Source organism: Xenopus tropicalis, chromosome 10 (assembly GCF_000004195.4).
Source record: "Xenopus tropicalis strain Nigerian chromosome 10, UCB_Xtro_10.0, whole genome shotgun sequence".
Taxonomy (NCBI): Eukaryota; Metazoa; Chordata; class Amphibia; order Anura; family Pipidae; genus Xenopus; species Xenopus tropicalis.
This window is the reverse complement of record NC_030686.2, coordinates 1,034,719-1,058,053: the sequence shown is the minus strand read 5'-3', so window position 1 is coordinate 1,058,053 and position 23,335 is coordinate 1,034,719. Positions and strand designations below refer to the sequence as shown.

Here is a 23,335-nt window from a genome sequence, read left to right as displayed (position 1 = left end):
GGGTGACTGTTACCCCAATGTTTCTATATATCTGTAACCTTGTTATGGGCTAAGGGGGCCCAGCCTGAAGGCCAGTTAGGGGGGGATTTGGGGTGAGTGCTTATTTGTGCCCTGGGTACCCCTGGAACTATAGCGGGGTGACTGTTACCCCAATGTTTCTATATATCTGTAACCTTGTTATGGGCTAAGGGGGCCCAGCCTGAAGGCCAGTTAGGGGGGGATTTGGGGTGAGTGCTTATTTGTGCCCTGGGTACCCCTGGAACTATAGCGGGGTGACTGTTACCCCAATGTTTCTATATATCTGTAACCTTGTTATGGGCTAAGGGGGCCCAGCCTGAAGGCCAGTTATGGGGGGATTAGGGGTGAGTGCTTATTTGTGCCCTGGGTACCCCTGGAACTATAGCGGGGTGACTGTTACCCCAATGTTTCTATATATCTGTAACCTTGTTATGGGCTTAAGGGGCCCAGCCTGAAGGCCAGTTAGGGGGGATTTGGGGTGAGTGCTTATTTGTGCCCTGGGTACCCCTGGAACTATAGCGGGGTGACTGTTACCCCAATGTTTCTATATATCTGTAACCTTGTTATGGGCTAAGGGGCCCAGCCTGAAGGCCAGTTAGGGGGGGATTTGGGGTGAGTGCTTATTTGTGCCCGGTACCCCTGGAACTATAGCGGGGTGACTGTTACCCCAATGTTTCTATATATCTGTAACCTTGTTATGGGCTAAGGGGGCCCAGCCTGAAGGCCAGTTAGGGGGGGATTTGGGGTGAGTGCTTATTTGTGCCCTGGGTACCCCTGGAACTATAGCGGGGTGACTGTTACCCCAATGTTTCTATATATCTGTAACCTTGTTATGGGCTAAGGGGGCCCAGCCTGAAGGCCAGTTAGGGGGGGATTTGGGGTGAGTGCTTATTTGTGCCCTGGGTACCCCTGGAACTATAGCGGGTGACTGTTACCCCAATGTTTCTATATATCTGTAACCTTGTTATGGGCTAAGGGGGCCCAGCCTGAAGGCCAGTTAGGGGGGATTAGGGGAGAGCTACACCCCCCCCCAATCCTGCTGACACCCCAATAACCTGAGGATCTGAAATGAATAAATATTTGCTCATTCACGGTCTCTTTCTGTCCCTTTGGTTAAACTGGGCTGGGCCGATTGCCCCACACTGATTGCCCCACACTGATTGCCCCACACTGATTGCCCCACACCCCCCCGTACCCTATTGGGTTCTTGCTGTGGGCAGGAGGAGGTTGCAGGGAGTCGCGCCAGGCCCTGGCAGTACCAACTGTAGAGTAATGGGGGGGGTAGGACCAAGGGGCAGATGTTGGGTTGTGCCTGGGTGTCAGTGGGGCGGGTTGGGCTGTGAGGGTTCCGTGCCAGTTGGGGCAGTGACTCAGCCCGTACAGAACTGGGCACGGTACCAGGAAACTCTGCGCAACAGGTAATTCCTGCCTGAGGTATTTCCCCGTCCCTGAGTCACAGTGGGCGAGGGGTTAAATATAGAAGCACCAGTTGCGCAAGGAGTGACCCACAATTACGCACAAATTCTATTTTTACTTCCCCTTGGCCAATCCGTGGCCTCCCCTCCACCCAGAAACATGGAGCAGCGTAGAGCCCAGACTGCTTGCACTCAACTGTCGAGGGACTCGGCTCCGCCCCTGCACCCTATTGGGGGGAATAGTAACTTCACATTTACTGCCCCCCCACCCCATATCTGCTCACCAGTGCCTGGAGCCTGCTAGACACAATGGGGGGGTGGAGAGATTAAACAGGGGGAGGAGCTTATCAGGCACATTAGCTCCACCCCATTCCTTATACTACTGCTCTCCACTTTCTGAGGGACCCAAGTAAATGCCCAGTGCGACAGATTTAGGGTATAATCAGTAATAAGCCCCAAGGGGCAGGTAACAGATCCAGCCAGCGGGCCCCCTAGTACTTACTGTATGGCTATAGCGTATAGCGCCCCCCCCTGTCCGGCTCAGTACTTTGGGGTGAGTGCTTATTTGTGCCCTGGGTACCCCTGGAACTATAGCGGGGTGACTGTTACCCCAATGTTTCTATATATCTGTAACCTTGTTATGGGCTAAGGGGGCCCAGCCTGAAGGCCAGTTAGGGGGGGATTTGGGGTGAGTGCTTATTTGTGCCCTGGGTACCCCTGGAACTATAGCGGGGTGACTGTTACCCCAATGTTTCTATATATCTGTAACCTTGTTATGGGCTAAGGGGGCCCAGCCTGAAGGCCAGTTAGGGGGATTTGGGGTGAGTGCTTATTTGTGCCCTGGGTACCCCTGGAACTATAGCGGGGTGACTGTTACCCCAATGTTTCTATATATCGTTAACCTTTGTTATGGGCTAAGGAGGCCCAGCCTGAAGGCCAGTTAGGGGGGGATTTGGGTGTGAGTGGGTATTTGTGCCCTGGTACCCCTGGAACTATAGCGGGGTGACTGTTACCCAATGTTTCTGTATCTGTAACCTTGTTATGGGCTAAGGGGGCCCAGCCTGAAGGCCCAGTTAGGGGGGGATTTGGGGTGAGTGCTTATTTGTGCCCTGGGTACCCCTGGAACTATAGCGGGGTGACTGTTACCCCAATGTTTCTATATATCTGTAACCTTGTTATGGGCCTAAGGGGCCCAGCCTGAAGGCCAGTTAGGGGGATTGGGGTGAGTGCTTATTTGTGCCCTGGGTACCCCTGGAACTATAGCGGGGTGACTGTTACCCCAATGTTTCTATATATCTGTAACCTTGTTATGGGCTAAGGGGGCCCAGCCTGAAGGCCAGTTAGGGGGGGATTTGGGGTGAGTGCTTATTTGTGCCCTGGGTACCCCTGGAACTATAGCGGGGTGACTGTTACCCCAATGTTTCTATATATCTGTAACCTTGTTATGGGCTAAGGGGGCCCAGCCTGAAGGCCAGTAGGGGGGGATTTGGGGGTAGGCTTATTTGTGCCCTGGGTACCCCTGGAACTATAGCGGGGTGACTGTTACCCCAATGTTTCTATATATCTGTAACCTTGTTATGGGCTAAGGGGGCCCAGCCTGAAGGCCAGTTAGGGGGGGATTTGGGGTGAGTGCTTATTTGTGCCCTGGGTACCCCTGGAACTATAGCGGGGGAACTGTTAGAACTGGAGAGGTGGAGGCAGAACACGGGGGGCCCAGGGAAGCCCATGAGTCACATGACACAGACATTCCGTACAAAACCATCAATTGTTTATATTATGATGAAAAACAGTCTTTTCTTCTAAAAACTCTTTAACCCTTTCAGTGCTGTCTCTGTCAGTATTAATTGCCCCGTGGGGGTACAAGACCCAGTTAGAGTCGGGCAGAATCCACCGCAACCCTGCGCCGGGCGCTACTGAGTCTGTGCAGTGTGTTACAGGGGATTCTGGGAGCTGAGGCTCAGTAACAGCTGGGGGGCCACAGGGGCCACTGTTAATGCAGAAGGAATGGCCAGTCCGTCGCTCACACCAACCTATCCGGGTGCTGCAAGAAGCGGATCCGTAACTCCTCCTCCAAGTGACCCAGTCCGGCTCTGCGCAGGATTGGCAGGAGTGTGGGTAGGAGGGGCTTGTCTGGGTGGGTGGCCCTCAGCTGCGCCACGGAATGTCTGAGTCTCCTGTTAGGCTCCGCCTCCCTCCCCACCTTGTCTTGACCATTCAGGCTTTGCTGAAGGCGCCGGATGCGACGGGGACCCAATTTCTGATGGACCAAGAAATCCTGAACAGCCTCATCACATTCTGCATTCACTGGGGAGAGAGGGAGGCAGATCAGTGAGACACTCGGCCAATGGGGGAGAAGGATCGGTGAGACACTCGGCCAATGGGGGAGAAGGATCGGCGAGACACTCGGCCAATGGGGGAGAAGGAGCGGCGGGACACTCGGCCAATGGGGGAGAAGGAGCGGCGGGACACTCGGCCAATGGGGGAGGCAGATCGGTGGGACACTCGGCCAATGGGGGAGGCAGAGACATAGAGGCTTTGGTTGGGGATTAAGGAATGAGAGAGGGAGGAAAAAAAGGGGGGGTTGAGTCCAAGAGGCTGAAGAGTGGGAGGAGTTACTGACAGAGGCTGAGGGTGGAACTTAGAGGCTGAGGAGTGGGAGGAGTTTCTGACAGGCTGGAACTTAGAGGCTGAGGAGTGGGAGGAGTTTCTGACAGGCTGGAACTTAGAGACTGAGGAGTGGGAGGAGTTACTGAGAGGCTGGGGGTGGAATTTAGAGACAGATGGAGGCCGAGGAGATGAAGGAAGATGCTGAGAGGCAGAAGGATTGGGGGAAGAATTAGGAGACCGGGACAGTAGGGGTAACTTACCCTCCTGGAGATTATAGTGCCCCAGGCAGCGGGTACATAGGGTGTCATGGTGGGGGGTCCCGGGCACGTTGGTCTCCAGGCCGAGAGAAGAGCAGTTGGCGTGGGGTCGGCAGTGTTTCTCCAAGGACAGACGGTCGGAGAAGGTTCCGGGGGGGCAGGGGGCGCACTCCGTGTCGGATTCTGCAGTCCCTGCAATTGGCAGAAGGGGGCAGGGTTACATGGGGTATATACCAGGGGGGGCGGGGTGTGAACATGGGGTATATACCAGCTGGGGGGGCGGGGAGTGACATGGGGAATTGATACCAGGGGGGGGCGGGGTGACATGGGGTATATACCAGGGGCGCGGGTGACATGGGGTATATACTCAGGGGGGGCGGCGGGGAGTAAATACCACATAAATATGGATGGGGGTATATACCAGGCGGGGCGGGGTTACATGGGTTATTACCAGGAGGGGGAAGGGGAGTAAATACCACATAAATATGGTTGGGGTATATACCCGGGGGCGGGGTTACATGGGGTATATACCAGGGGGGGAGGGGAGTAAATACCACATAAATATGGATGGGGGTATATACCAGGGGGGGAGGGGAGTAAATACCACATAAATATGGATGGGGGTATATACCGCAGCGCGGGGGGCGGGTTACATGGGGTATATACCAGGGGGGGAGGGGAAGTAAATACCACATAAATATTCTGGTTTGGGGTATATACCGGGGGGGCGGGGGTACATGGGGGTGATATATACCAGGGGGGGAGGGGAGTAAATACCACATAAATATGGATGGGGGGGTATATACCAGGGGGGGCGGGGTTACATGGGGTATATACCAGGGGGGAGGGGAGTAAATACCACATAAATATGGTTGGGGGTATATACCGGGGGGCGGGGTTACATGGGGTATATACCAGGGGGGGAGGGGAGTAAATACCACATAAATATGGATGGGGGTATATACCAGGGGGGCGCGGGTTACATGGTATATATACCAGGGGGGGGCAGGGGAGTAAATACCACATAAATATGGATGGGGGTATATACCAGGGGGGAGCAGGGGAGTAAAACTACGTCAACTATAAGAATGAAGATGGGCTGGGTATACGCGGGGGGGGCGTGCGATTACACTGCGAGATATACGGGGGTGTGCTTCGGCGTAAATACCTTTATCACGTAGGGGGCACAGTATAGGTGGAGGGTACTTACTTTATGGCATTCACGGGGGGGCGGGGTCAGGATCTATAAGTACCCATGAGATGGTTGGGTAGGAGGTAAATACACATACTAAGGCGACTGACATCGTTCGGCGAGGCTTGCGTAGGCTGGATATAATAACAGGGGGGAGGGAGCTAAGATTACACACATAAATGATGGATGGGGTATATAACCAGTCCCGGGGGGGTACATGGGGGAGGGGACTAATAGAGTATAATACCCGAGAAGGTGGATGGCAGGGCGGGCGGGTCGAGGATATACCAGGGGAGTGGAGTACAAATAGACAATAAATATGGTTGGGGGTATTATACCGCAAGGGGGGAGTAAATAGTACATAAATATGGATTGGGGGTATATACGCGGGGGGGCGGGGTTACATGGGGTATATACCAGGGGGGGAGGGGAGTAAATACCACATAAATATGGATGGGGGTATATACCAGGGGGGGAGGGAGTAAATACCACATAAATATGGATGGGGGTATATACCCAGGGGGGCGGGGTTACATGGGTTATATACCAGGGGGGGAGGGGAGTAAATAGTACATAAATATGGATGGGGGTATATACCGGGGGGGGAGTAAATAGTACATAAATATGGATGGGGGTATATGCTTGGGGCAAGAAGGGAGAAATCATAGAGCCCAACATGTGGATGTTAAGAGAGGGGGGTATATACCTGGGGTATCATGGGGCAGGAAGGCAGAAGTCCCAGAATGCCCATGTTGTGCCACTCACCTTCCTGTGAAACCCGGTGCCCGGGGCCACACTCTTTATGTGGGACACAGAAGTGGGAGCCCCGGTGGTACCCGGCTTGGCACTGGCACACGCGGTTGTGGGTGGCATTACACTCGTGCTGTACCCGCTCGCTGTCCCCACAGAAGACGTTGCAGTAGCGGCACTTGGCCAGGTAGTTCCAGTACTGGGTATAGTGGTTCTGTGGGCAAGGCTGGCACTGCGTTGGCGGCTGTGCGAGGGGAGTGCAATCTTTGCCAAACGGACTGCCCGGCTGGCACATACTGCAGGGTCAGCAGACTCTCCGGTCCTCACCAATCTTTCACTGTGTAAGGTGGGTCAACTCGACGGTGCCAGTCTGTGCCAGGGCCACGAGCAGGGAGCAAAGTGCCAGCTGTGGGAACACACACAGTGAGTAGCCGGGCTCTCCAGGGCTTGCATCAAGGAAGTGCACCATGGGGGCGAAACGGCGGGGGGGTTTTTTGCCCCCAGGCTAATGCCCTCCCGGCGGGAGTTGCACCTCAGACCTCTAGTTACACCAGGATGGTCCCTGTACCAATCATAGTGACTTGGGAATTGGGGGGGGGGGCGGTGTCATATTAAAGGGGAAGTTATTTTGTGTCATGCCATCACGCCGAAGCAATCCGTCCCAAGTGGGGGTCCTGAGGTTGTTATATGGGCAAGCGTCATGTGAAGGGGGTGCCTGAGGGCGGGGCTGCTTTAATATGCAGTGTTGAGGGTATCTGGGGGGCAATAGTGTATGATGAGGCAGGTCATGTGCCAAGGGAGGTGCGGGCGAGGGCAATAGTTATGTATCCGTTTGGGGGTGCTGGGCGACTGAGGGGCATAGTTTTGATCAGGTATGGATGGGGGGGTGCCATGAGGGGGGGCAAATAGTTTATATGGGCAGTGTATGTGAGGGAGCGGTCGCCTGCAAGGGTGGCAATAGGTTTATATGGGCAGCTTGTTTTGGGGGGGTGCCTGAGGGGGGGCAATTAGTTTACATGGGCAAGTGTATGTGAGCGGATGTGCGTGCTCTGAAGGGTGGGCAAAGTTTACAGTGGCGAGAATGTGATGTGGTGAGGGAGGTGCCTGAGGGGGGTGCATAGCTTATATGGCAGTGTACTGTGAGGGGGTGCCTGAGGGGGGGCAATATTTAGGCATGGGCAGCATGTGATGTTGAGGGGGTGCCTTATGAGGGGCAATAGTTTACATGCCGGCCAGTGTAGTGAGGGGGTGCCTGAAGGAGGGGGCAACTCATTTACATGGGCAAGTGTATGTAGGGGGATTGACTGTAAATAATAAATGCGAACGTGTTAGAGTTAGGGTTAGAGTTACTATGGATCGGGGGCAGCAGCGGGCGGGGCCCAGGGTAAGAGCTTACTCTGTGCCAGTGATCCCGCCCGTGGGAACCACAATTGTCATCTCGCTGGGTGTATCAGTCGCCGGGGCTTCGTGGAAGAGATTAATTACGAAGGACACCTTGAGTCCCCCGCCATGATCACATTCGTCCAGATATTATGAGAATAGTGCCCCGTTCCCATGTAGAGCATATATTCCGCCCCACAGGACCCTATATATGACAGGTCATTTTAGTTGCCCCACAGCCACCCCTATATACAAGATATTGCCCCACATGACCCCTATATACAGGATATATGCCACCAGCAGACCCCTGATCGGGTATAATGCGGACGACGCCTATATGTGATATAGTGCACCAGACGCTATAGATCAGATAAGCCCCTATTTGAGGACCTACGGCAGAGTCTATGCCGGCCCCACAGGACACCCCTAGATATACAGGAAATTGCCCCACGACCCCTCATACTACAGATATATGCCCCCACAGACCCCTATATACAGGCTAATAACATTGCCCCCACAGACCGCTTATATATCAGTTCCCCATATCGTGTTCCCCCACAGACCCCTATATACAGGTATATTGCCCCGCACAGACAGCCCATCAGGACTATATCCCCGACCCTAGGTAGAGTGTATTGCCCCCACAGACCCCTATATACAGGTATATTGCCCCACAGACCCCTATATACAGGTATATTATGCCCAAAGACCCCTATATACAGGTATATTTGCCCCACAGACCCCTATATACAGGTATATTGCCCCACAGACCCCTATATACAGGTATATTGCCCCACAGAAGAACCCCTAATACACAGGTTATATTGCCCCCCAACGAGACGCCCCTATATACAGGTAGTATGCCCCCACAGGAGCGCCGTATATACAGGTATCATTGCCCCCACAGACCCCTATATACAGGGTATATTTGCCCCAGCAGACCCCGTGATACATCTTAGAAATGTCCCCACAGACCCCTATATAGCAGGTATTACCTTGACCCCTCACAGGGACCCCTCAATAGGACAGGTGTATATTGCCCCACAGACCACCTATATACACGGTATATCTGCCTCCCCACAGAACCCCTATTATACAGCTGATAAGTTGCCCACAGACCCTGATATATCAGGTATATTGCCCAGCCCTGACGGCCCCAGACCCCTATAATACAGGTAGTACTTGCCCGCAGACAGAGCACCCGCGTAGTTAATAGCAGGGGTATTTGCCCCCACAGACCGCCTATAGTAGCGGTATATTGTCCAAGCCCATTTCAGCTAATCGCCCGCAGACCCCCTTTATACAAGGTATATTGCGCCCACAAGACCACCTATATACAAGTGTATATTGCCCCACAGAGACCCCTCGTATATTCACCAGACCCTTTAAGTATATTGCCCCCAGACTTACAGTTACGCCCCACAACCCCTATATACAGAATACTTGCCCCACAGACCCTAATATACGGTATGTTGCCCCCACAGACCCATATACAGGTATATTGCCCCCGCAGACCCTATATACGGTATAGCTTGCCCCAGCAGACCCTAGTATACAGGTACTATTGCCCCCCGACCAGACCCCTTATACAGGTATTATTTGCCCCACAAGACCCCTATATTACAGGTATAATGCCCCACATCGACCCCTATAGACAGATAATATTGCCCCACAGACCACCTATAATACACAGAGTATTGCCCCACAGACCCCGTAATGAACAGGTATTATTGCCCACACAGACCCCAATACTACAGGTATATTGCCCCCGCAGACCCCTTATATACAGGTATATGTCACGACCCCCATATACAGGATATTCCCCTCACAGATAGCCTATGACGGTATAACTTGCGCGCCGAGACCGGCCTTATAGTATGCCACAGGACTATATACGGATTCGCCCCACAGACCGCTCCCCCAGGTACAATGGCAGAGCACGGAGCTGCCGCAAGTCGCTCACCTCGGAGTCGGTGCGATTCCCGGGCTGCGGGCCCCGGGCAGGTGATATATACGGCCGATACGGGGAGGGTCGATCCGAGTGACTCACACACTACTCAGCAGAATCGCCGGGGGCAGTCCCGCAGCTTCCGAACAGGAAAGCTCTCCCCCCCCCCCCCCAGTGTTCGGTATTATAGGGCCGGGGGGGGCACTTCTGTACAGAGACCCCCCCCCGCAGTAATAATCTGCCCCCCCCTCACTGCCCTTCCCTGTTTCTGTATAACTGAGTGTAAGCTCCGCGGAACAGAAGTCCCAGGGCTCACATGATATGGGGCATGGGGGGGTAAGAGAATCTTTTATAATAAATTATAGACCCCCCCCCCCCGCGCCGCCGATGTTCTGTGCAGCCCCCGGTACCTGTGCCCTTCCGCCCCTGCATTCCTCTCCTACTTCCATTTTCATCTCCTTAACTTGCCCCCCCTCCTTGGCCCCTCCCCATTCCCCTCCTTTATTGCCCTTTCTCTCTCCCTGCAGCCTTGTAACCCCCACCTCTTCCATTTCTCTGCCCCTTCTGCCCCCAGTCTCCTACATTGTGTCAGGAGTCGGAACCAGCAGTGCAGGGATGTGCCCACAGACACTGACCCCCATAGCGATGGGACACACAGGACTATAATGATTGGACAGGGGTAACACTTAATATGGGGGGGCAGGGGGGTAACAGATACACAGCCCAAGCTCTTAATATGGGGGGGGGGGTAACAGATACACAGCAGCTCTTAATATGGGCGGAGGGGGGGTGAAACAGATACACAGCAGCTCCTTAATATGGTGGGGGGTAACAGATACACAGCACAGCTCTTAATATGGGGGGGGGTAACAGATACACAGCAGCTCTTAATATGGGGGGGGGGGCGTAACAGATAACACAGCACTCTCTTAATATGGGGGGGGCGTGGGTAACAGCGGTAACAGATACACAGCAGCTCTTAATATGGGGGGGGTAACAGATACACAGCAGCCCCTTAATATGGGGGGGGTGTAACAGATACACAGCAGCTCTTAGATATGGGGGGGGGGGTAACAGATACACAGCAGCTCTTACACTATGGGGGGCTAACAGATAACAGAGCCCTAATATGGGGGGGGAGGGTTAACAGGATACAACAGCAGCTACTTAATATGGGGGGGGGTAACAGATCACAGCAGCTCTTAATATGGGGGGTAACAGATACACAGCAGCTCTTAATAGGGGGGGGGTAACAGTAACCAGATCAACACAGCAGCTCTTAATATGTGGGGAGTAACAGATACACAGCATCTATATGGGGGGTAACAGATACACAGCAGCTCTTAATATGGGGGGGGGGGTAACAGATACACAGCAGCCCTTAATATGGGGGGGGGGGGGTAACAGATACACAGGCAGCCTCTAATATGGGGGGGAGGGGTAACAGATACACAGCAGCTCTTAATATGGGGGGAGGGGGTAACAGATACACAGCAGCCTCTTAATATTGGGGGGGGGGGTAAACAGATACACAGCAGCTCTTAATATGGGGGGCAGGGGGGTAACAGATACACAGCAGCTCTTTAATATGGGGGTAACACGATACACAGCAGCTCTTAATATGGGGGGGGGTAAAAGATAACACAGAGCCCTTAATATGGGGGGGGTAACGAACAGCAGCAGCTTCTTAATTATGTGGGGGGGGGGTAACAGATACACAGCAGCTCTTAATATGGGGCGGTAACAGATACACAGCAGCTCCCTTAATTATGGGGGGCGGGGGGGTAACAGATACACAGCAGCTCTTAATATGGGGGGGGGGGTAACAGATACACAGCATCTTAATATGGGGGGGCGGTACAGATACACAGCAGCTCTTAATATGGGGGGGGGTAACAGATACACAAGCAGCTCTTAATATGGGGGGGGGGGTAACAGATACACAGCAGCTCTTAATCATGGGGGGGGGTAAACAGATACAACAAGCAGCTTCTTAATATGGGGGGTAACAGATACACAGCAGCTTTAATATGGGGAGGGTAACAGATACACAGCAGCTCTTAATATCGGCGGGGGGGTTAAACAGATACACAGCAGCTCTTAATGATGGGGAGGGAGGTAACAGATACAAGCAGCTCCTTAATATGGGCGGGGGTAACCAGATACACAGCAGCTCTTAATATGGGGAGGGGGTAAAGATACACAGCAGACTCTTTAATATTGGACGGGGGGGGTAACAGATTACAACAGCAGCTCTAATAATGGGGGGGGGGGGTAACAGGATACAACAGCAGCTCTTTAATTCATGGGGGGGGGTAACAGATTACACAGCAGCTCTTAATTATGGGGGACAGGGGGTGTAACAGATTACACAGCAAGCTCTATAATATGGGGGGAGGGTAACGTACACCAGCAAGCTCCTTAATATGGGTGGGGGGTAACAGATACACAGCAGCTTCTAATATGGGGGGGGAGGTAAACAGATACAAGCAAGCTCTTAATATGGGGCGGGGTAACAGATCACACAGCCAGCTCTATGGGCGGAGCGGAGGTAACCAATACACAGCAGACTCTTATATGGGGGCGGGTTATCATCACTAGCCAGCTTCTTAATATGGGGGGGGGAAGGGCGTAACAGATTACACAGCAAGCGCTTATATGGGGTGGGGCAGATACAAGGAGATAGGGGGAACAGATACACAGCAGCCCTTAATTATGGGGGGGGGGTAACAAGATATAACAGCAGCTTTAATATCGGTCGGGGGGAGGAACAGATACACAGCAGCATCTTGAATATGGGGGGAGGTACAGATACACAGCAGCTCTTAATATTGGGGGGCGGAGGTACAGATACACAGCAGCTCTAATATTGGGGGGGGGTGGTAACAGATACACAGGCAGGCTCTTGAATATTGGGGGGGGGGTAACAGATACACAGGCAGCTCTTAATATGGGGGCGGGGGGTAACAGATACACAGCAGCTCTGTAATATGGGGGGGGGGGGTAAACAGATTCACAGCAGTCTATATGGAGGAATGCCGGGGAGAGAGATGCCAGGAAAGGAGAGTCGGGGAAGTGCGAGGGAAAAAGTCGGAGGGATGCCGACAGGGGGTGCAGGAGGGAGAAGTGCCGGATGGGGAAGGACAGTGGGAGGGAAGGATAGTGCCGAGGCGGGAGAGGAGTCAGAGGGAAAGTGCGGGCGAGGAGAAGTGCCAGGAGGGAAGGAAGGGAAGTGCCGGGACGAGGAAGTGCAGAGGAGGAGTGCCCAGGAGGAGAGGGGAAGGAAGGAAGTGCCGGGGGGGAGCGGAAGAAGTCAGCTAAGGAAGGCAAGTAATGGCCGGGGGGAGTGAGGGAGGAAGGAAGTGCCGGAGGGGAGGAAGTGCCAGGAGGGAAGGAAGGAGTGCGGGAGGGAAGGAAGTGCCGGGGAGGGAGGGAAGAAATGCCAGGGAGGAAGGAAGGAAGTGCCGAGGGAGGGAGGAGGAACAGTGCCAGCGGAGGAAGTGCAAGAAGGAAGTGCCGGGGAGGGAGGAAGGAGTAGTGCCCGGGGAGGGAGGGAAGGAATGCCAGTGAGGAGAAGGAAGTTGCCACCCGGGAGGGAGGAAAGAAGTGCCGGGAGGGAGGGAAGGAAGTGCCAGGGAGGGAGGAAAGGAAGTGCCAGGAGGGAGGGAAGAAGTGCCCGGGAGGAGGGAAGGAAATGCCGGGGAGGGAGAGAAGGAAGTGCCAGGGAGGGAGGAAAGGAAGTGCCGGGGAGGGAGAAAGGAAAAGTGCCGGGGAGGGGCAGGAAGTGCCGGGGAGGGAGGAAAGGAAGTGCCGGGGAGGGAGGGAAGGAAGTGCCGGGGAGGGAGGGAAGGAAGTGCCGGGGAGGGAGGGAAGGAAATGCCAGGGAGGGAGGGAAGTGCCAGGGAGGGAAGGAAGTGCCAGGGAGGGAGGGAAAGGAAGTGCCAGGGAGGAGGGAAAGCGAAGTGCCAGGGAGGGAGGAGGAAGTGCCGGGAGGAGGGAAGGAAATGCCGGGGAGGGGAGAGAAGGAAGTGCCAGGGAGGGAGGAAAGAAGCAAGTGCGGGGAGGGAGGGAAGGAAGTGCCAGGGAGGGAGGGAAGTGCCAGGGAGAAGGAAGTGCCAGGGAGGGAGGAAAGGAAGTGCCAGGGAGGGAGGAAAGGAAGTGCCAGGGAGGGAGGGAAGGAAGTGCCGGGGAGGGAGGGAAGGAAATGCCGGGGAGGGAGAGAAGGAAGTGCCAGGGAGGGAGGAAAGGAAGTGCCGGGGAGGGAGGGAAGGAAGTGCCAGGGAGGGAGGGAAGTGCCAGGGAGGGAAGGAAGTGCCAGGGAGGGAAGGAAGTGCCAGCTAAGGAAGGAAGTGCCAGGGAGGGAAGGAAGTGCCAGGGAGGGAAGGAAGGAAGTGCCGGGGAGGGAAGGAGAAGCCGCCGGGGAGGGAAGGAAGCGAAGTGCCAGGGAGGGAAGGAAGGAAGTGCCAGGGAGGGAAGGAAGGAAGTGCCGGGGAGGAAGGGAAGGAAGTGCCAGGGAGGAAGGAAGTGCCGGGGAGGGAAGGAAAGTGCCAGCTAAGGAAGGAAGTGCCAGGGAGGGAAGGAAGTGCGGGGAGGGAAGGAAGTGCCAGGGAGGGAAGGAAGGAAGTGCCGGGGAGGGAGGAAAGGAAGTGCCAGGGAGGGAAGGAAGGAAGTGCTGGGGAGGGAAGGAAGTGTCGGGGACGGAGGGAAGGAAGTGCCAGGGAGGGAAAGGAGTGCCAGCTAAGGAAGGAAGTGCCAGGGAGGGAAGGAAGTGCCGGGGAGAGGAAAGGCAAGTGCCGGGAGGGAGGGAAGAAGTGCCGGGGGGAGGGAGGAAATGCCGGGAGGGAGGGTAAGAAGTGCCAGGGAGGGAGGAAAGGAAGTGCGGGAGGGCGAGGAAAGAAGTGCCGGAGGGGGAAGAAGTGCCCGGGGAGGAAGGAAGGCCAAGGCTAAGGAAGAAGTGGCCAGGGAGGGAAGGAAGCTGCCGGGGAGGGCAGGAAAGGAATATCCGGGGAGGGAGGAAGGAAGTGCCGGGGAGGGAGGGAAGGAAATGCCGGGGAGGGAGGGAAGGGAAGTTGCCGGGTTCAAGGAGGAATGCCGGGGTAGGGAGGAAAAGGAAGTGCCGGCGGAGAGGAGGGAGGAAGTGCCGGGAGGGAGTGGAATGGAATGAGTGCCAGGGCCAGGGAGGAAAGAAGTGCCGGGGAGGGAGGGAAGTCCAGGGAGGGAGGAAGGATAGTGCCCGGGAGGAGGAAGGATCAGGAGGAGGGAGGGAAGAAGTGCCTGCGGAGGGAGGGAAGGGAGTGCCGAGGGAGGGAAGGAGTTAGTGCCAGAGGAGGCGCAAAGATAGTGCCTGCAGGGAGGAGGGAAGGAAGTGTCCGGGAGGACGAGGAGAGGGAGGAAGTGCCACGGGAGGGAGGAAGGAAGTGCCAGGAAGGGAGCGGGGAAGGATAGTTATGCCAGTGAGGCCAGGTAACTTACCATACATCACCCTCTCCTCATCCCTGCTGCAGGAACATTACCCATCAGCCCCTCTCCCTCATCCGCTGCCTGAAACATTACCCATCAGCCCTCTCTCAACTCCATTCTCCCTCATCCGCTGCCAGGAACATTTACCCATCAGCCCTCTCCCTTTCATCCGCTTGCAGGAACATTACCCATCAGCCCTCCCCTCATCCGCTGCCAGGAACATTACCCATCAGCCCTCTCCCTCATCCGCTGCCAGGAACCATACCCATCAGCCCTCTCCCTCACCGCTGCCAGAACATTACCCATCAGGCCTCCTCCCTCATCCGCTGCCAGGAACATTACCCATCAGCCCTCTCCCTCATCCGCTGCCAGGAACATTACCCATCAGCCCTCTCCCTCATCCGCTGCCAGGAACATTACCCATCAGCCCTCTCCCTCATCCGCTTGCCAGGAACATTACCCATCAGCCCTCTCCCTTCATCCGCTGCCAGGGAAACCATTTACCCATCAGCCCTCTCCCTCATCCCGCGGTGCCAGGAACATTTACCATTCAGCCCTCTCCCTCATCCATGAGTTGCCAGGAACATTACCCATCAGCCTCTCCCTCATTCCTCGTGCCAGGAACATTACCCATCAGCCCTCTCCCTCATTCCTCCTGTTGGTGCAGGAACATTACCCATCAGCCCTCTCCCTCATCCGCTGCCAGGAACATTACCCATCAGCCCTCTCCCTCATCCGCTGCCAGGAACATTACCCATCAGCCCTCTCCCTCATCCGCTGCTCAGGAACATTACCCATCAGCCCTCTCCCTCATCCGCTGCCAGGAACATTACCCATCAGCCCTCTCCCCATCGCTGCCAGGAACATTACCAGTCAGCCCTCTCCCTCATCCGCTGCCAGGAACATTACCCATCAGCCCTCTCCCCTCATCCGGTGCCAGGAACATTACCCATCAGCCCTCTCCCTCATCCGTGCCAGGAAACATTAACCCATTCAGCCCTCTCCCTCATTTCCGCGCCAGAACATTACCCATCAGCCCTCTCCTCATCCGCTGGCCAGGAACATTACCATTCACCTCCTCTCCCCCATCGCTTGCCTAGGAAACATTACCCATCAGCCCTCTCCCCATCCGGCTGCCAGGAACATTACCCATCAGCCCTCTCCCTCATCCGCTGCCAGGAACATTACCATCAGCCCTCTCCCTCATCTCGCTGCCAGGAACATTACCCATCAGCCCTCTCCCTCATCCGCTGCCAGGAACATACCCATCAGCCCTCTTCCCTCATCCGCTGCCAGGAACATTACCCATCAGCCTCTCCCTTCATCCGCTGCCAGATACACTTACCCATCAGCCCTCATCCCTCGATCGCTGCCAGGAACATTACCCATCAGCCCTCTCCTCATCCGGTGCCAGGAACATTACCCCATCAGCCTTCTCCTCATCCGGTGCCAGGAACATTACCCATTCAGCCCTCTCCCTCATTCCGTCTTGCCAGGAACATTACCCATCAGCCCTCTCCCCATCGCGTGCCAGGAACATTACCCATCAGCCCTCTCCTCATCCGCTGCCAGGAACATTACCATCAGCCCTCTCCCTCATCCTCTGGGGCCAGGACATTACCCATCAGCCCTCTCCCTCAATCCTGGTGCCAGGAACATTACCCATCAGCCCTCTCCCCTCATCCGCTGCCAGGAACATTACCCATCAGCCCTCTCCCTCATCCTGTGCCAGGAACATTACCCATCAGCCCTCTCCCCCTCCGGTGCCAGGAACATTACCCATCACGCCTCTCCGCCTCATCCCGCTGCCAGGAAACATTACCCATCAGCCCTCTCCCCATCCTGGTTGCAGGAACATTAACCCATTCAGCCCTCTCCCCATCCGCTGCCAGGAACATTACCCATCAGCCCTCTCCCCTCATCCTCTCTCTAATAATCACTTCCGGTGCCAGAACATTTACCCATCAGCCCGTCTCCCTCATTCCGGTGTCCAGGAACATTACCCCATGCCCTCTCCTCATCCCGGTGCCAGCGAAACTTACCATCAGCTCTCCCTCACTCCGTGCCAGGAACATTACCCATCAGCCCTCTCCCCTATCCGTGGTGCCAGAACATTACCATCAGCCCTCTCCACTCATCCTGCTCTGCCAGAACATAACCCTTCAGCCTCTCCCTCATCCGCTGCAGGAACATTACCCATCAGCCCTCTCCCTCATCCGCTGCCAGGAACATTACCATCAGCCCTCTCCCCCATCCGCTGCCAGGAAACGATATACCCATGCCAGCCCTCTTCCCTCATCCGTGCCAAGGACATTACCCATCAGCCCTCTCCCTCATGCCGGTGCCAGGAACATTACCATCAGCCCTCTCCCTCCATCCTGGTGCCAGGAACATTACCCATCAGCCCTCTCCCTCCATTCCTGGTGCCAGGAACATTACCCATCAGCCCTCTCCCTCATCCGGCTGCCAGGAACATTACCCATCAGCCCTCTCCCTCATTCCGGTGCCAGGAACATATTATCCAATCAGCCTCTCCTCATCCGGCTGCCAGGAACATTACCCATAGCCCTCTCCCTCATCCGGCCTGCCAGGAACATTTACCCATCAGCCCTCTCCCTTCATCCGATGCCAGGAACCATTACCCCATCAGCCCTCTCCCTCATCCGGTGCCAGGAACATTAACCATCAGCCCCTCTCCCTCATCCGTGCCAGGAACATTACCCATCAGCCCTCTCCCCCATCCCGTCCAGGAACACTTACCCATCAGCCTCTCCCCCGTTCCGTGCCAGTTAACTTACCATCAGCCCTCTCCCTCATCCGCGTGCAGGAACATTACCCCATCAGCCCTCCTCCCTCATCCGGTGCCAGGAACATTACCCCATCAGCCCTCTCCCTCATCCGCTGGCAGGAACATTACCCATCAGCCTGCTCCCTCATCGGTGCGGAACAGTTACCCATCAGCCCTCTCCCTCATTCGGTGCCCGGAACATTACCCATCAGCCCTCTCCTTCTCATCCCGCTGCCAGGAACATTACCCATCAGCCCTCTCCCTCATCCGGTGCCAGGAACATTACCCATCAGCCCTCTCCCTCATCGGTGCAGGAACATTACCCATCAGCCCTCTCCCTCATCCGCTTTGCCAGAACTTACCCATCAGCCCTCTCCCTCATCCGGTGCCAGGAACATTACCCATCAGCCCTCTCCCTCATCCGCTTGCCAGGAACATTACCCCATGCCCTCTCCCTCATCGCGCTGCCAGGAACATTACCCATCAGCCCTCTCCCCCCATCGGTGCCAGGAACATTACCCATCAGCCCTCTCCCCCATCCGCTGCCAGGAACATTACCCATCAGCCCTCTCCCTCACATCCGCTGCCAGGAACATTACCCATCAGCCCTCTCCCTCATCCCGGTGCAGGAACATTACCCATCAGCCCTCCCCCCATCCGGTGCAGGAACATTACCCATCAGCCTTCTCCTCCATCCACTGCCAGGAACATTTTACCCATCAGCCCTCTCCCCCATCCGCTGCCAGGAACATTACCCATCAGCCCTCTCCCTCATTCCGCTGCGGAACATTACCCATTCAGCCCCTCTCCCTCCATCCGGTGCCAGGAACATACCCATCAGCCCTCTCCCTCATCCGCTGCCAGGAACATTACCCATTCAGCCCTCTCCCTCATCCGCTGCCAGGAAGAACACCTGCGGCCAGATATTTCTTGTTGGTTGGTGCCCGGCAGCCGGGGACACAGCTTGGCAGCCTGGTGGAGAGGGAGACGGGACAGGTTTAGAAGCAATAGCAGCAGACAGAACAATAACGGTCAGAGGGCACCAGAAGTGGCATCAAAGACACACCTACCTTTAGTGCCCTTTCCCAGCATGCCCAGCAGCACTGGCCCAGTGACACAAGGAGCACTGAACGGGACAGATCCATTCCTGCTGCAGCGCAGACACACCGGGGCCCTCTGTAAGCAAATCAGATAGAGATTGCTCAAGACTGCCCACAGGCACCCCCACATAACCATGCAACTGCCCTGTACTGATGCCCAGGAAACATTCCCTCTGTATATTTGTATTTATACATATGGGTAGGGGGTGCCATAGTGTTTCCCTTAGACAGTACAGTTATGGGCGTACAGCTTATTGTTTTGCCCAGAACATTCCTTCTCTGTATATTTGTATTTATACATATGGTAGGGGGTGCCATAGTGTTTCCCTTAGACAGTACAGTATGGGGGTACAGCTGTATTGTGTGCCCAGAACATTCCTTCTCTGTATATTTGTATTTATACATATGGGTAGGGGCGTGCCATAGTGTTTCCCTTAGACAGTTACAGTATGGCGCGGTACAGTTATCTGTGTGCCCAGAACATTCCTCTCTGTATATTTGTATTATATACATATGGTAGGGGGGTTGCCATAGTGTTTCCTTAGACAGCACAGTATGGGGGGTAACCAGCTTATTGTGTCCCAGAACATTATCCTTCTCTGCTATATTTGTCATTGTTATACATATGCGGTAGGGAGGGCCACTAGTGTTTCCGCTTAGACAGCCTAGTATGGGGTACAGCTTTATTGTGTGCCCAGAACAATTCCTCTCTGTAGTATTTATTGTATCACATATGCGGTTAGGGGTCGCCATGCGTGTTTATCTGCGCCCAAGTGCCAGGGGAGGGAAGGTAGGAAGTGCCAGGGAGGGAAGGAAGGAGTGCCGGGGAGGGAAGAAGAACAGTAGTTGCCAGGGAGGGAAGGAAAAAGTGCGAGGGAGGGAAGGAAGTGCCACTAAGGAGGTATAAGTGCCAGGGAGGAAGGAAAGTGCCGGAGGAAGGAACAGTCAGGGAGGGAAGAAGGAAAAAGTGCCGGGCGGGAGGGAGAAAGGAAGAAAGTGCCAGGGGAGGAAGGGAAGGAAGTGTCTGGGGAGGGAAGGAAGCTAGTGTCGGGACGGAGGAAGGAATGTTGCCAGGGAAGGAAGAAGTGCCAGTGAAGGAAGGAAGTGCCAGAGGGAAGGAAGGAAGTGCCGGGGAGGGAGGAAGGAAAGCGCCGGGAGAGGGAGGGAAGGAAGTGCCGGGGGGGAGGAAGGAAAATGCGGGGAGGAGGGGAAGGAGTGCCAGGGAGGGAGGAAAGGAAGTGCCGGGGAGGGAGGAAGGGAAAGTGACCGGGGAGGCGAGGGAAGGAAGGCGGGGAGGGAAGGAAGTGCCAGCTAAGGAAGCAGAAAGTGCCAGGGAGGGAAGGAAGTGCCGCGGGAGGTGAGGAAAGGAAGGCCGGGGAGGGAGGAGAAGTGCCGGGGAGGGAGGGAAGAAATGCCGGGGAGGGAGGGAAGGACAGATGCAGGGAGGGAGGAAAGGAAGTAGCCGGGGAGGAGGAAAAGGGAAGTGCCGGGGAGGGAGGGAAGGTAAGTTGCGGGGATGGAGGGAAGGAAGTGCCAGGGAGGGAGAAAGGAGTGCCGGGGAGGGAGGGAAGCTGCCAGGGAGGGAGGGAAGAAGCTGCCGGGGAGGAGAGGTATAGGAAGTTGCAGGGAGGGAGGGAAGGATAGTGCCGGGGAAGGGAGGGAAGGAAGTTGCCAGGAGGGAGGAAGTGCCCAGGGAGGAGGGAAGAAGTGCCGGGAGGGAGGGAAGGAAGTGCCGGGAGAGGAAGAAGTGGCCAGGGGAGGGAGGAATGCCAGGAGGGAGGGAAGGAAGTGCCCAGTAGGCCAGGTCCAGCTCATCCGAGCCAGGAACATTACCCATACCCAGCTTGCCAGGAACATTACCCATCAGCCCTCTCCCTCATCCGCTGCCAGGAACATTACCCATCAGCCCTCTCCCTCATCCGCTGCCAGGAACATTACCCATCAGCCCTCTCCCTCATCCGCTGCCAGGAACATTACCCATCAGCCCTCTCCCTCATCCGCTGCCAGGAACATTACCCATCAGCCCTCTCCCTCATCGCTGCCAGGAACATTACCATCAGCCCTCTCCTCATCCGCTGCCAGGAACATTACCCATCAGCCCTCTCCCTCATCCGTGCCAGGAACATTACCCCATCAGCCCTCTCCCGTCTCTCATCGCTGCCAGAACATTACCATCAGCCCTCTCCCTCATCCGCTGCCAGGAACATTACCCATCAGCCCTCTCCCCTCATCCGCTGCCAGAACATTACCCATCAGCCCTCTCCCTCATCCGGCTGCCAGGAAACATTACCCATCAGCCCTCTCCCTCATCCGGTGGCCAGGAACATATCCCATCAGCCCTCTCCCTCATCCGGTGCCCAGGGAACATTACCATCAGCCCTCTCCCTCATCCATGGTGCCAGGAACATTACCCATCAGCCCTTCTCCTCATCCGGTGCCAGGAACATTACCCATCAGCCCTCTCCCCATCTGTGGTCAGGAACATTACATCACCCTCTCCCCATCGCTGCCAAGGAACATTACCCATCAGCCCTCTCCCCATCCGCTGCCGGACATTACCCACAGCCCTCTCCCTCATCCGTGCCAGGAACATTACCCATCAGCCCTCTCCCTCATCCGCTGCCAGGAACATTACCCATCAGCCCTCTCCCCCATCCGCTGCCAGGAACATTACCCATCAGCCCTCTCCCTCATCCCGCTGCCAGGAACATTACCCATCAGCCCTCTCCCTCATCCGGTGCCAGGAACATTACCCATCAGCCCTCTCCCTCATCCGGTGCCAGGAACATTACCCATCAGCCCTCTCCCTCATCCGCTGCCAGGAACATTACCCATCAGCCCTCTCCCTCATCCGCTGCCAGGAACATTACCCATCAGCCCTCTCCCCCATCCGCTGCCAGGAACATTACCCATCAGCCCTCTCCCCCATCCGCTGCCAGGAACATTACCATCAGCCCTCTCCCTCATCCGCTGCCAGGAACATTACCCATCAGCCCTCTCCCTCATCCGCTGCCAGGAACATTACCCATCAGCCCTCTCCCTCATCCGCTGCCAGGAACATTACCCATCAGCCCTCTCCCTCATCCGCTGCCAGGAACATTACCCATCAGCCCTCTCCCTCATCCGCTGCCAGGAACATTACCCATCAGCCCTCTCCCTCATCCGTGCCAGGAACATTACCCATCAGCCCTCTCCCTCATCCGGTGCCAGGAACATTACCCATCAGCCCTCTCCCTCATCCGGTGCCAGGAACATTACCCATCAGCCCTCTCCCCCATCCGGTGCCAGGAACATTACCCATCAGCCCTCTCCCCTCATCCCTGCCAGGAACATTACCCATCAGCCCTCTCCCTCATCCGGTGCCAGGAACATTACCCATCAGCCCTCTCCCTCATCCGGTGCCAGGAACATTACCCATCAGCCCTCTCCCTCATCCGGTGCCAGGAACATTACCCATCAGCCCTCTCCCTCATCCGGTGCCAGGAACATTACCCATCAGCCCTCTCCCCCATCCGGTGCCAGGAACATTACCCATCAGCCCTCTCCCCCATCCGCTGCCAGGAACATTACCCATCAGCCCTCTCCCCCATCCGGTGCCAGGAACATTACCCATCAGCCCTCTCCCTGCCAGGAACATTACCATCAGCCTCTCCTTCATCCGGTGCCAGGAACATTACCCATCAGCCCTCTCCCTCATCCGGTGCCAGGAACATTACCCATCAGCCCTCTCCCTCATCCTCTGGTGCCAGGAACATTTACCCATCAGCCCTCTCCCTCATCCGGTGCCAGGAACATTACCATCAGCCCCTCTCCCTCATCCGGTGCCAGGAACATTACCCATCAGCCCTCTCCCTCATCCGCTGCCAGAACATTTACCCATCAGCCCTCTCCCTCATCCGCTTGCCAGGAACATTACCCATCAGCCCTCTCCCTCATCCGCTGCCAGGAAACATTTACCCATCAGCCCCTCCCCCATCCGCTGCCAGGAACATTACCCATCAGCCCTCTCCCTCATCGCTGCCAGGAACATTACCCATCAGCCCTCTCCCTCATCCGGGTGCCAGGAACATTACCCATCAGCCCTCTCCCTCATCCTGGTGCCAGGAACATTACCATCAGCCCTCTTCCCTCATCCGGTGCCAGGAACATTACCCATCAGCCCTCTCCCTCATCCGGTGCCAGGAACATTACCATCAGCCCTCTCCCTCATCCGCTGCCAGGAACATTACCCATTCAGCCCTCTCCCTCATTCCATGGCCAGGAACATTACCCATCAGCCCTCTCCCTCATCCGCTGCCAGGAACATTACCCATCAGCCCTCTCCCTCATCCGGTGCCAGGAACATTACCCATCAGCCCTCTCCCTCATCCGGTGCCAGGAACATTACCCATCAGCCCTCTCCCTCATCCGGTGCCAGGAA

The 23,335-nt window shown here is 55.9% G+C and overlaps 2 protein-coding genes across 2 annotated transcripts in view; one reads left to right on the top strand and one right to left on the bottom strand.

The window, feature by feature from the left end:
- sox18 (SRY-box 18) overlaps nucleotides 1-23,335 on the top strand; it is a gene marked incomplete at its 3' end in the record, with an annotated part of 354,190 nt that overhangs the window by 328,430 nt on the left and 2,425 nt on the right.
- On the bottom strand, nucleotides 3,185-9,715 carry tnfrsf6b (TNF receptor superfamily member 6b). Its single transcript, NM_001127160.1, is given in 15 exon segments — nucleotides 3,185-3,737; nucleotides 4,301-4,489; nucleotides 6,255-6,480; nucleotides 6,483-6,495; nucleotides 6,497-6,503; nucleotides 6,506-6,512; nucleotides 6,514-6,542; nucleotides 6,544-6,550; nucleotides 6,552-6,561; nucleotides 6,563-6,579; nucleotides 6,582-6,590; nucleotides 6,592-6,650; nucleotides 7,642-7,668; nucleotides 7,670-7,706; nucleotides 9,584-9,715. Coding segments are annotated over 14 exon segments (885 nt in total). The 5' UTR covers nucleotides 7,671-7,706; nucleotides 9,584-9,715; the 3' UTR covers nucleotides 3,185-3,453.